General features: G+C 40.3%; 1 protein-coding gene across 4 annotated transcripts in view; it reads left to right on the plus strand.

The window, feature by feature from the left end:
* The window catches only part of bean1 (brain expressed, associated with NEDD4, 1), a 53,101-nt gene extending 41,103 nt beyond the window's left edge, over positions 1 to 11,998 (plus strand). For all 4 annotated transcript variants that reach the window (XM_032541852.1, XM_032541851.1, XM_032541853.1 and 1 more), the window contains exon 5: positions 10,084 to 11,998. In XM_032541852.1, the coding sequence (XP_032397743.1) occupies positions 10,084 to 10,474 (391 nt within the window). In that variant the 3' untranslated portion in view covers positions 10,475 to 11,998. The remainder of the gene's footprint in view (positions 1 to 10,083) is intronic.
* The last annotated feature ends 1,487 nt before the right edge of the window (positions 11,999 to 13,485 follow it).

Consider the following 13,485-nt stretch of genomic DNA (forward strand, 5'->3'; position numbering starts at 1 on the left):
GGTGTGTAAACTTTCTCAAGCCACTGTGCATCATTTTAACCTCACAGTCTACTCCTAACCCTACGTGGTTTTACCCAGCGTGCTATACAATTATACTAAGAGGTCCTGACTAAGCATGTTTAAACAAAGAAGCCAAATGCATACACAAAAGGTCCTGACCATGCGTCAGTTTTTGACGTGATGTGTTAAAGTCTTTGGACTAAGATAAGTTGCTGGCTGCTGGCCATAGCTTCATGTTTAGCATGAGATATATAGATGTGAGAAAAAAACTGAACTAGTTTCAGTTTAGTTTATTTTGAACATGTTGAAAATAAAATTAAAAAATAACAGATAAATAGCATTTCAACACAATAAGTAAATGATTCAAATAATTCAAATCCCAGTGTTCAAAAAGGAGTTTTCTGATCCTCTCCCCTGTTTCTATGCATATACTTTAGTTAAATACAAAACAATTTGTATGCTTCACATATTTATCTATGTATACACGTACAGTATATCTAACTACCTACACGCACACATACACATGCATACACATAGACACGCATGTACACATTATTTCTTTTCCATCTACCTACTTCCTTCTTTCTACAGTGAACCGAATAATAACCCATCCAAACTAGACATAGTAAATTATCCCAGGAACCACACGGTCAGTACACGACACAATCACCTCAAGTCTTTTTCATATCCATTCAGTGTATTCATTTTAAATGATCTCTGGAAATTGTTCATTGTTGTACATGATTATATCTCTTAACTGCAGCCGTTCTAGATCCAGTTACACTTGTCGTTTCCCTACATACATTTTTACTTCATGTGAGCAAAAATATTCAGAAAAAGAATTTAAATCAAAAGAACATATCGAGACTGGGCTGTTCTCAACCACCACCAGCTACAGTGCGTTTAAACAAGCAAATAGACCATTCCTCCTTTTGCCAATTAGCCTGTGTCAAATGTCAAATCTAAAACATAACTGACCATCCAGCCCGTGTCCCCCACTGTTCTCTGTCCACTTGGCTTGACCCTTCCTTGGTGGTAATTCTTTTATTAGGGAGCAATGCTACCTTTGGTGCCCTTTGTGAGGCTGCAGAAATGAGCATTTGTGCGTGCACCTGTGTGTGTGTGTGTGTGTGTGTGTGTGTGTGTGCATGTGTGTACATATGTGTACATGTGTGTGCATGTGTGTGTGCGTGTGTGTTTCTGAGTGTCTGTTTGTGTGCAAGAAAGAGAATGAGAGAAAGAAAGAGCTCGCTAAAGGCCAATGTCATGGTGTTTTTGATCTAAATGTCAACTGGTCTAATTGGCAACTTTAATAATTCACATACATCCCTCCCCTGCAGTGTGTGTGTGTGTGTGTGTGTGTGTGTTTCATCTTCTCCTTGCTCTGCCTTAGAAACATTCACTCACTTAACCCAAATTAATCGATCTGAGGCTGGATAGCATCTTGTCTTTTCTATTTGTTCATTTAAAAAGAGAGTTCATTACCAACGTCCCAGTCACCAGCTGCAACATTTCAAACGTAACCAACTCTTTAGCATCAATGCAAATAAAATAAATTCCTAATTGAGGAAAAGTTCTAATACTGATACCCTCAATTTTCTTCATCATAGAAAAATATAATAATAATAATATATATTTATATTATGCCCCAAAGTTTTGATTATTTCTACTTAGTTTATGAGAAACCGTTTTCCATCAACGTATAGCTGACTCTAAATGCCATGATACTCCCATAGCATTTAGCCTGATAGCCTTAGTTATTACTCCTATGGAGAACAAGCTATCAAACGTGCACGTTTTGTGCTTCATCAGCACAACAAAACATTGTGCATTAATTGATGAATTCCTCTGACATTGAGCCACAATCTGAAAGGGAATCAATTACAGTTGATTGTTTAATCAGGTATCTACAAAGCGTGATCTTTAGATTTAACTCACGGTTAGCGGTGGCTGATTTATCTGCCAGAACAAATAATAAGCTTGTAGATCACTGGTTCCCAGGTTATATTAGTTGTGCATTCTCAGAATTTTAAGCTGGAATGCTATTTCTGACTGAATATTTGCCTAAACTCAGGTTTCCACCCAAACGTAGTAAACAGTTGGACTGAATTTCCTAAAAAATTGGAAAAAGAAAATGCTAATTTGTAATGTAACACAACTACTCAACTACTGTCACAGAGTTGGTAGTGCTAGTTCCCCAATCGGTTGCGATTAAAGCACTGTAGAAGAAGAGTGTGCAACAAGAGCCAGTCAAACCTGAAATGAAAGATTAGTAGAAAATGTGATAGAAATATGGCGTTCATGTTTATTATTGATTCCTTAATCACAGAACCAGACATTTCTTACTACAGTTGCACAGTTGGTTAGTTAGTAAGTTACTTTTCTTACTGTTTATTAATGCCAAATTTTGTTATCATCCTATCCATACTAGCACTGCCAGTTACCTGTCAACTGCGTCTATGCAGAAACTGAACAAGCCTAGAACGGATATTCATTTTTTTTTTTTTTATTAATTATTTTTTAAATCGATTATTGTTTTTGAGGACTATTTTTAATTTCATTTAATTTATTATTTCAGAACAATGCACATGGATGAACATGTACAGCAGTACACGTAAAAATGCAACATTGTAGCCCGAGGGCTCCATCTGTAGTCTATTAGGCTGGTTGTAGTTATATTTTTAAAAAAACTGAAAAAAAATATACAATAGTAATTTGTTATATACAACAAGGAGAAACAGAAAAAAAGAAAACAGGACAATTCATTAGTAGGTGTTAAAACTGAGACACAATTCATTAGTTTGCTCTACTTGGCTAATTCAGTCCAGCATACAGTTAGAAGTGGTTGCACGATTCTTCAAATCTCAAGCCATCATAGGTACGCACAGAACACATTCTTTAAGGCCCCAACGGATTCAACACAGTGTTGTAAATTGTACATGTGGATCTGAAAATATGGGCTTGTTGCAGCTGTGCATACACCTGCACAAATATATCGGCAGTAGCCGGTTGTTGGCGGCCAGGTGGAAAATATAAACATATCGCCCAACCCTAGGTTGCACATTCATCATGTTGAATCTGAGGCTGAAGGTCTGGGCTGGTTGTACTCTGGGGACTGAACCCAAAGCTCCTTTCATGTTTTTGTTGCTATCTCGTAACACAGACAAAGTGCATTATCATGAAAGATACATCATCTGTGTAAGGGGGAGGGGGGCATTACAACTGGTCAGCAGCAGGCTTTGTGTTTGCTGTGGTGTTTCAATGAGGCATGGTGTTGCAGGGTCTTAATGTGGGCCAAGGAAATGTTCCCATGCAGTATTACAGCTCCCACAACCTGTTTGATGAATCCATTGGTGATAATGTTTATGAAAAATCCTGAACCCGCTAGTTAGCAGTACGGGACAGAAACTGTAACACAGTGTTTGTCCTCACTTCAACTTAAGCAGCAGGAACTTGAAAGTAACAGTAAACACAGCATCATGAAAGGAAAGGAAAAGAAAGGAAAGGGAAGCTAGCTAGCTACGTCAGTGCTCTGGCTAGGAACCAGAGCGTTCTGGACAGCCTGGGTGAGAGCCGGACTCTCTGGCCTGGACGATGGGACAGCTGCCCACCCGCGCGCGCACACGCACACACACACACACACACACACACACACACACACACACACACACACACACACACACACAATTCTACTACAATTTACATTTATTGTATTTGATATGTTCCATTCTTCAAAAACGGCAAGAAGGAGGCTGCACACACACACAAAAGGATCGTCACATGACAGGGTACTAAACAATGACTTGTCAGCATTATAAGCAAAATATGTGTGTGTGTGTCACAGATGGTTGAGGGAAACTCAGAGAACTCAGATCAACAGCTCACCTACTGAGATTGTGAACGTTACGCTTCCGACACACACACACACACACACACACACACACACACACACACACACACACACACAAAAGTCACACTTACGGATCAGCACGTCACCTGTGGAGACTGAAAGCTTCTGCTTCCTCTCAGGAAAAAGCTTGGCAAGCTTTGGCACACATACAGAAACACACATTGTGTGCCATGATAATATCGGAGAGCAAGTCAAGGTAAACTGCTGCAAAAAGTTTTGAAAGATGTGTGTTGACAGCTGGTGGGTTTTCACTGTTAAATTATGGTTAGATTATCGTCAATAAGCTGTAAATACAACACTGACATATTATGGCCTTATAAAGTTATCCTGAACAGGAGACACAGAGCACTATTAACATTAATTAGGGCCCAATCACTGGCAGCTGCGAAGGGCCTATTGAAACTGAAGGAATTATTATTCCTTCTTTCTTTTGGCCAATACTTTTTACTCAAATACTCAAAAACTCACCAAATTTGACTGTCGTATCAAGCCTGGTTGCCAAGGTTTTCGGGAATAGGCGCACAGAAATGGCTTGCCTCTACAGTACGTTTAACGTAGACAGATGAAACTTGGTACACATATGAAGCATGTCAAGATGTACAAAAAAGGAGCCATATCATAAACCCAACAGGAAGTCCGCCATTTACAATTGAAAGTTCCAAATTCACATGTTGTACTTTAACAAACTCCTCCTATAGATTTCATCTGATCAACTTCAAATTTAGTCTGTGTCATCTTAAGACCTTAGAAATGAAAGGTTATTAAAAGAAAACCTTTTTGTCATAGGGCATCATAGACAGTTGAAGAAGTGGACCAACAGATTCCGTTGCTCTGGACGGAGACCAGTGAAGTCTATTAGAAGCTCTTTTCCGGTGTGTGCTGAGCGTTACTGCGCAGCCTCAAACTGAGCTTGACGACGCAGTTGTGACCTGAGCAACCTGTCTGAAAGTTATGAGTCTTCTGGTTGCTGTGCCAAGAGAAATCTCAATCATTCCCAATCTTGCAGAGACAGAGAGTGTAGGTACAGTATATGCAAAGAGATAACATAGGCACAGGCTAATTATTGGTAACTAACATGCTAGTTAACATTAGTAATTAAACCTAAACTGTCCAAAGTCCAAACTGTCCGCGAGTTTCTCTTAACAATACAGTGATTTGTTGACTACGCGAGAGTAAGTCGCGTGGTTATGACACAATGGTTAGCCTATTTTTACAAAAACGTCTGCTGCGGAGCCATAACGTGAGATACAAGGTAATGGAGCCTTTTATACATTGTCGTGTTCCTTTAGAAATAAACAATGCATAAATAGAGTCTTTAAACGCTTCAGATGTAAAGTTATTCGTTGTCAAAGTGACGTAAAAATGAATGGGGGTCAATGCTAACGGCGGATGAGTGCTTCGTAGTATTATAATGGCGCCATAGGAGCTACGCTTAGAGAGAAGAGGTTCACCCAGGGGATAGCCGTGGCGGGGCGGCTATTTTGTGCCTTTTGCCATCGAAACAGAAAGTGCGTGAATTTGAGTTTCCAATGGGCTCAAAACTTCTCAGGATTCATAAGTGTCCAACCCTGAGGAGATCTAGAGACAGATTTACTCAAAGTCATAGCGCCCCCTAGTTTCAATAGTAAGAAGGCCCAATAGTCAAGGTGCTACACTTTAACAAACTCTTCCATTTCATTAGACTGACTTCAAATTATGTCTGTGTCATCTAAAGACCTTAACGATGAAAAGTTATTAAAAGAAAAGCTTTTCGTCCAATGGTGTGGGTGTGGCGTGATGGCCATTTTGAGCATTTATCAATGAACAAAGAAGTCGTAACTTTGGTGTACATTGTCCAATTTGGCCAAAATTTATCACGAGTGACAAGAGTCCAGGCTTGAGGACATTAGTAGGCAAAACTGTACTTTTGGTCATAGCGTCCCCCCCCCGCTGGCAACAGGGCATCTGATGAATAAAGTCCCATATTTAGTCTTGTTTTAGCATTTTCTTACATACATGTAATGTCCAGAGATGCAGAGGAGGCAACGCAGGATTACTGACAGGAGACACATGACTGATCTGATAAATCCTAATCTGTTAAAATGTCATGCACAACATTCTTTGACATGTTAAGTCTGTAACTGTGGGCTTCATCTTGTGAGCTACTTAATGATGATAAATCAGATGAGCTTTGGCATGATCAACATAATACACACACACACACACACACACTTGTGAATCCAGCCTCTATAGGTTTCTCTAACTCCACAGGCAAGCACCTCACAGTGGTAAAGAGCCGAGACATGCCTGACACACACACACACACACACACACACACACCAATATACCAAATCACCTTCACAATCAACCTCAACCACACCCCCCAACCCAGAAAAAACACCAAAAATAAAACAACATATAAATAGACACACACCACACACACACACCACACACACACACACAACACACACACACACACACACACACACACACACACACACACACCACACACACACACACACACACACACATATGCTCTGTGCGTAGTAGAGTTGTCAGTGTCCAGCTCCGTAGAGCGTCACAACCAATGCATGAAAACATGCCAGAGGTCCTCCCTTTGACCTGTGTGTATTTGATTTATACTTTCTAGCCACATAAAGTATTTGGTTGAGGAAAGATTGTGGTCATTGTCAAAAGAAACCAACACTGACTGAAAAGCATGCCTGTCTCCTATACAATTATGTCATAGTGAATTGTTTTCCAAATTACATTGTGTCGACAAATGTAATCGCCGCCTGGATTATTTTCAGATTCTTTTTTTTTTAAGAAAGTCGCAGAGAGGTTGTCAGGGTAGATGGTTCGACATACAGGACTTTTGACAATCCAGGGTTCACACCCAAAACTCCTGTCTGTGGTTAGGAATAGGCTAGACTTGCTTTGCCAGATCTTCCTCTACAGCGCTGCAAAGAAGGGTCTGCCTAGTCCACACAGTGTTCCAGGATGGGAGAAATAAAATGTGCTGCGGTTTATTGACATTTCTTTAACCCAATCAAAATCGTCTTGGGCAGCGCTAAGCGCAGGACAGAGTAACTGTGCTATTGTAAAATAGACTCGGTAAGGAACTTGTTTTGGTGGAACATGTGTACGTTCAAAAAATGTTTTAGTTGTTCAACAGAAAACTCAGATTGGACAGATAGTCTAGCTAGCTGTCCCTTAACCTTGCAGAGATCTGAGGAGCAGTTAATCATAGTCCTCAGAAATCCACCAGAGTTTAAAATTCCAACACAAAGAAAGCAGAAGGTGATGCACATCCAGGCGAAAAGAGCAACATCCAGCAGAATTTCCGGCGGCACCGGAGCAATCACGGAAGTGGAATGTCGTATAGACTGCGTAGGTATCAAAAGACTGTGGTTTTGGTTAAATGTTGAGAAACCTGTTGTGTCTCAAGTCACAGCAGACTTTCTGTTTTAAACCAAGCAGTATCTTTTCCTTACCTTAACCAAGTGCTGCGAGTGCCGAAACATAACCATAAAAAAAGTTATCACAATGAGCGGATATTGTACTGTAAGCTCGGATATTTTGGTGCAAAATGAGAAATATGTTTTTAAGACTTGTCAGATACAAATATTCACTGTTTTCGTTAAAGCTATGGTGTATAGTTTCTGTCGCCCCCATGCGGAATTCTTAGTAATGACAACAACACTGTCGACGGATCCACATATATGAGCCTTCCATGATCGCGCGGGAAAGTTGCCGGACAACACAATCTTCTGAACATAACCAAACTAAGAAATACAGAGAGAGTTTTGTGGAGATGATAGTCTTGATTAGCTTTGTAGCAACTCATTTGACAACGGCTTGAATGTAACAGACATTCATTAATATCAAAAAGTTACGAGCTAAAGCTTTAATAAAAAAAGTAATCCCAAAGGCATCATGTTTCCTTCAAAGCATATTTGCAGTTGCAAATTAGTTGTATATTCTGTAAATATACAGTAAGATTGAGGAAAAGAGATGCAAACAACATTGTCCTTAAGATGTTTTGCAGCACTACACAGTACCAATGTCACATCACTTCCACCTTTCCTTCTGACTGATTAATTTTCCTGGTGAAGTCTTGCTAAAAGAGACTAAAATAACCTACATAGCTTCAGACTTGATGGGTAATTTATTGGACCATGAGAAACTAAAAAAAAAATAGTTGTAATAAAGCTTTATGAAACAACTTCAAAGACTTTCTTATTTTGATTTACAATGTTGGGGTAGTAGGGGGAAGTATATCCACTTCATCAACAAAACAAATCCAGCAATGCAACCTTTGTCAAGACATTCAAGAAGTGTTTTGAATCTATTTATCTATCCTTACTATGGGCTAAAAAAGATCTTGACTTATTTAAAAAGTGTGGGACCTGAGACAAAGACACAAGGAAAGAAAAAGAAGAGGGTAAAGAATAAGGGGGAGAGAGAAAAAGGGGAGTAAAGACTAAAATAACCTGAATATCTCAATATATTTCATAAACATAAGAACTTTAAAAAAAAAAAAAAAGATTTCCCAGGACAGCAGCATAGGACAGCAGCGTCAGACGGCAACTGAGCAATAACATCCTAAACTGACTAACTCTTTAACAACGATCATGTTAAGTGTCATTTCACAGGTTGGGTCTGGATCTCAAAGAGAGAACAGGCAGCAGACAAAAACACAGACACAGTTGTGTAACTCCCAGCGCTTATCTCAGAGGACACAAATTGTTTTTGTTTTTTTTACTCAGAAACACCTAGCTAACAAACACACACGTTAGCAGAACACATATGTATAAAACCCCATACACATGTGTAAAACCCCATACTCATTATCTAGTGTGAGGTTCCTGCAGAAACACACACACACACACACACACACACACACACACACACACACACACACACACACACACACACACACACACACACACACACACACACACACACACACACACACACACACACACACACACACACACACAGCAGGGGAGCTTGTAACTCCTGAGAGACAAAAGACACAGGGATTTCCAGTGTGTAACAACACCTCAGAAACACCCAGAACACGCTTTCCCCTGTCTCCAATTTTCACCTCAACATGCCTTGGCATGAATGGTCAACGTCCGTTTTCCCAAGGCAAAAAAAGATATTTTATGTTTATAAACTGAAGTTAACCATAATCCTTTGCCAGTGTGGAGATGTGTGAAGGTGTAAGGGAATATGTGTTAAGAAAAAGACATAAACAAAGTGTCTTAGACAAAGACACCACTGCGGTACATACAAAATACATTGAGCAGGAAACCAAAGACACTGTGGTGAAGGAGACAGAGAAAGTGCAAAAAGAAAGAAAGAAAGATGATAACAACATAGCAAAGTAAAACACACACACACACACGCTTGCAGCACTGTGGTACCAGACTGAGTTAACCACTGTGCTGATTGAATTATACTGATTTACTGCTTCCTATCACACACACACACACACACACACACACACACACACACACACACACACACACACACACACACACACACACACACACACACACACACACACACACACACACACACACACACACACACACACACACACACACACACACACACACACACACACACACACACACAGTGTGTCTCACTATCTTTGTGGGGACCAGTCATTGACATCATGCATTCCCTAGCCCCTTACCCTAACCTTAACCATCAAACCTAAATGCCTAACCTTAACCCTCACCATAACCATAACTTAACTCTAACCCTAATCCTAAAACCAAGTCTTATTCCTCAAACAGCCCTTTAACGTTGTGGGGACCAGCATTTTGTCCCCACAAAGCGGTCAGGACCCCATAAGTATACTGTACTCCCAGTTTTTGGTCCCCACAAATGTAGTTAAACCTAATACACACACACACACACACACACACACACACAATATGTTCCATTCTTCAAAGTGGCAAGAAGGAGGCTGCAGCCTTTTATCAATTCTTGCTTGGTTATACACATGTTGATGGTGAAACGTAGCATTTTAACATCAATTTTACCAAACAATTCACATTAAATGGATAGTTCAGATTTTTAAAGTGGGTTTGTACGGATACTTGATACCTATCCATAAGACAGCCCTTGGTTCTCCATCTTCACCACAACCGAACTAATTTTTGTTTTCATCTCCACAGTTACGATGAGTGTGTTGGCCCAGGTTCAACTCAGATCTACCTACCTACAGATGACCCGCCCCCTTACTCCCTATTGGACCCTTGTCAGAGAGGGGCAGAGCAGGAGGAGCAGCCTAACTACACCGGTCTGGATCCTTCTCCAAACTACGGCGAGACCTCGGCCAGTGCTGCCTGGTTCTCCCCCTCCCACTACCCGCTGGAACTACAGGAGCAGGAACATCAACACGTTGCATCCATCTCCTTCCCGCTGGAGGCGGCGCCGCCTTATGAGTCAGTGTTGGCCGAGCAGGGACAGCCCCTCCCTCTCATGCCATGCGACCTTTATAAACACCAATCAGAGAGGGAGGATGATGGCAATTCCCGGCAGCCAGGGGCGAACCAGATCTTGTGAGACAATTAATTTGTTTCTTTCACTTGCGCCTTTGGTTGTCCCCGGTTGAATTAAACAAACACTTGTGATGTGGGCCCAAAATGGCTGTTAGGAGCAGCTGTGACACCAAACAATGGACACTAATGAGATTTCCCACACAGTTGCTAACACCTACACCTGTAATGAGGCTGACAATGAGCATCTCAGTGGACTGAAATCAAGGCCGGGACTCCAATTTTTAACAATTTAACTACAGTTTGTTTCTGGACAAAGTAAAAACTCACCAATTGCGCTGTAAGTTTCTGGAGAGACAGCTTCTCTTATACAAAGGATTGTCGCCCCACTGATGCTCCCTTTGACAAAGACTCTTCTCCATTAACACCATTGTCTTGTTAAGTTTTTGCCATATATTGACTGTTTTATCTTCCTTTCTTCAATCAGGACTAATTACGAAGAGTCATGTTTGGAGTTTAGAACATCTTCTCATCACACTGTAAAGGTCGACAAGCCGACTTGGCTTGTAGAAGAAAGACTGAGTGCAAACAATATCAATGTGGTGTTTAGTAGAGTAGTTTAAGGTATACACAAGCACACAGAGTACTTCCCCCTCCCATCTCGTTTGGTATGATCCCCACCTTCCAGTCTATTTAAATGACGTTTTGGACAAGAGTATAATTACCACTGAGTTGTGTACAACATCCTTAACCACCAGAACACCACTGTAGTGTGCAAACATTTGGAGCAGTGTGTTGTTCTGTAGCTTCCAGTGTGGTGGTAGCATCCTCGTGGGTAGAACGATTTTGTGATGAAATGGTTGTGAACATGAAATCCAATCTAATTAGGAACTATACCTGGCATTATCAACACTCAGTTGTGTCATACTGTATACTGCTTTCAAGTTATAAGTCACCATGATGATGTTGTGTAGGTCATTGTTAAATATTTGCAGCATAGCCTACATCTGTCAACACCAGAATGAGAACCACTATTGTACAAATTGCCATACCTCTTTCTATATATACACTGTATATTGATAAACTATTCTGTAACTGGACCCCAGCAGCAAAATGTAGCACGGAGCCCGCCTCCTGACGAGGTCGGGGTTGATGCATCAGAGAAGTTACACATTAAACTGTAGACCATAACAAACTGTTTACTGGAGAGATGGATGCTTCTGCCTTTGTCCATTTGTCACACGTTCATGAAGGGAAGCACTTGGCTTGAGCGATCACAGAGGACGTTCTCATACCTAAATAACAGAAAAGGTTGATTGCCAACAACCTCCAAAACGACATATACAGTATGGCCATCCTATTTAACGCCATGATACGGCCACATAGTGAGCAATAGATAGTGACTTGACAGACATGACTTATTTCAATGATTTAATTTTTAGATTGCCACTTTAAATCGAAGGGTTTGAGTTGCGTTACCTAACTATATCTTAACCATGATTTAGTATAATTTTGTGTATAATAAGTAAGTGCACAAATGTCGAACACCTTGAAAAATAAACAGAATCCAGACTTCATTAAGTGTGGCCATGTGGAAATATCAGTAAATCGCAAGAGACAATTTCTCATGTTGAGCACGTAAATGCGTGTCGTTTTTTCTTTAAGTAAAACTCCCACAGGAAAAGGCGATGTCCACCAACAAAACCCCTGGAGTCCAACGTCATCACGCATTCAGAACATTTAAAGGGGCCGCGATCCCTAAACAGTCATAACTACATGAAGTGACTAAGGACGGTAAATTGCATGCAGAACATATTATCTTATCACTGCATGAAGAACCACGCTAAGAACAAAGTGCTGCATTTATAATCAACAGTGTGTACAACCACACTTAACAACAAAAGGTGAATTGTGTTTGTCACATTTACTAAAGCCATAACAAAAGGAAACCAGCTCTTTGCTGCAGTGCCTGAGAGCTGAATGCCTCCCCTATGGCCACCAGAGACCCTTTCACATCACCTCAACGCTCTTTATATGTTCTATCATTTCCCACATTCTGACAAAGACAGAAGCAATGGAGCGTGTTTGAATATTAGCTGTGTGTTAGTTCTCCTGGAGACAACACATTGCCATGTATCACCAGTTATTGATGCAGGAAGTCATCTGAGGCTGAACTTCAATAACAATGCAAATGTTAATCATAATTTAGGAATAATGTCTACATTCTTTTGTTCCTTCATTTAGAAAAAAAAGGTCCTTGTGTGGCATTGTCTTGTGTTAAAATATGTGCCTAATAGGCCTCAGACTGTTAGCTTGAACATTGTAGCCATAAAATGATAATCTCAATGCAACTAAGCCTGCGCTTTGCACTGTTGCATGTTTGGTTTTTTATTATGAGGTATTGGTTACTGATGTGGTATGGAAGATCTTCTCATTAATTGACTCCCTAGATAAATTGTTAGGTAGACTGTGATGACAGATTTTATTGAGGGAAACAAATGAGACATCTTAACTAACTTGCTCAGTTCACATTCTGAGTTTAGTGTCCCAGCATTGCTTTTAGCGGTTGAGCCATTCCGAGTCAGGAGTACGTAAACACAACTGTTAACTATTTGGATCAGTAACTCTTTAACCACCATCTCCAATCTGATTCTCTGTTTTAAATTTTCTCTCTATCCATGTTTACCTCTTTGTCTGTTTCTCGCTCACACTTGATTTCTCCCTGCAAGATTCGGAGAATATCAATTAAAAAGAAGAAGCTATTTTCATGTGCAGTACCCTTTACTTTCAATTCATTCAGTTCAAAACAAGAAAACACTGCAAGTGATCTGCTACTAATACATCACTCAGTTTCAGTTTCACACACTGTAACCTTTAAATACATAAATGATTGGCTGGAAATAAAATGCAGTAATGAATTGTAAAAGCGAGTGTATTAGAGTAGTAGATTTATTGGCCAAGTAGAATTCAGCTGGTGACCAAGTAATTTGATTGGTTTACGCATGTTATTTTATTATACGACGTGAAAGACGTTAATGGACTTCCCTTGTCACTTGTGCAGACAGGCTGTATGACAAC

This window comes from Etheostoma spectabile, chromosome 17 (genome assembly GCF_008692095.1).
Source record: "Etheostoma spectabile isolate EspeVRDwgs_2016 chromosome 17, UIUC_Espe_1.0, whole genome shotgun sequence".
NCBI lineage: Eukaryota > Metazoa > Chordata > Actinopteri > Perciformes > Percidae > Etheostoma > Etheostoma spectabile.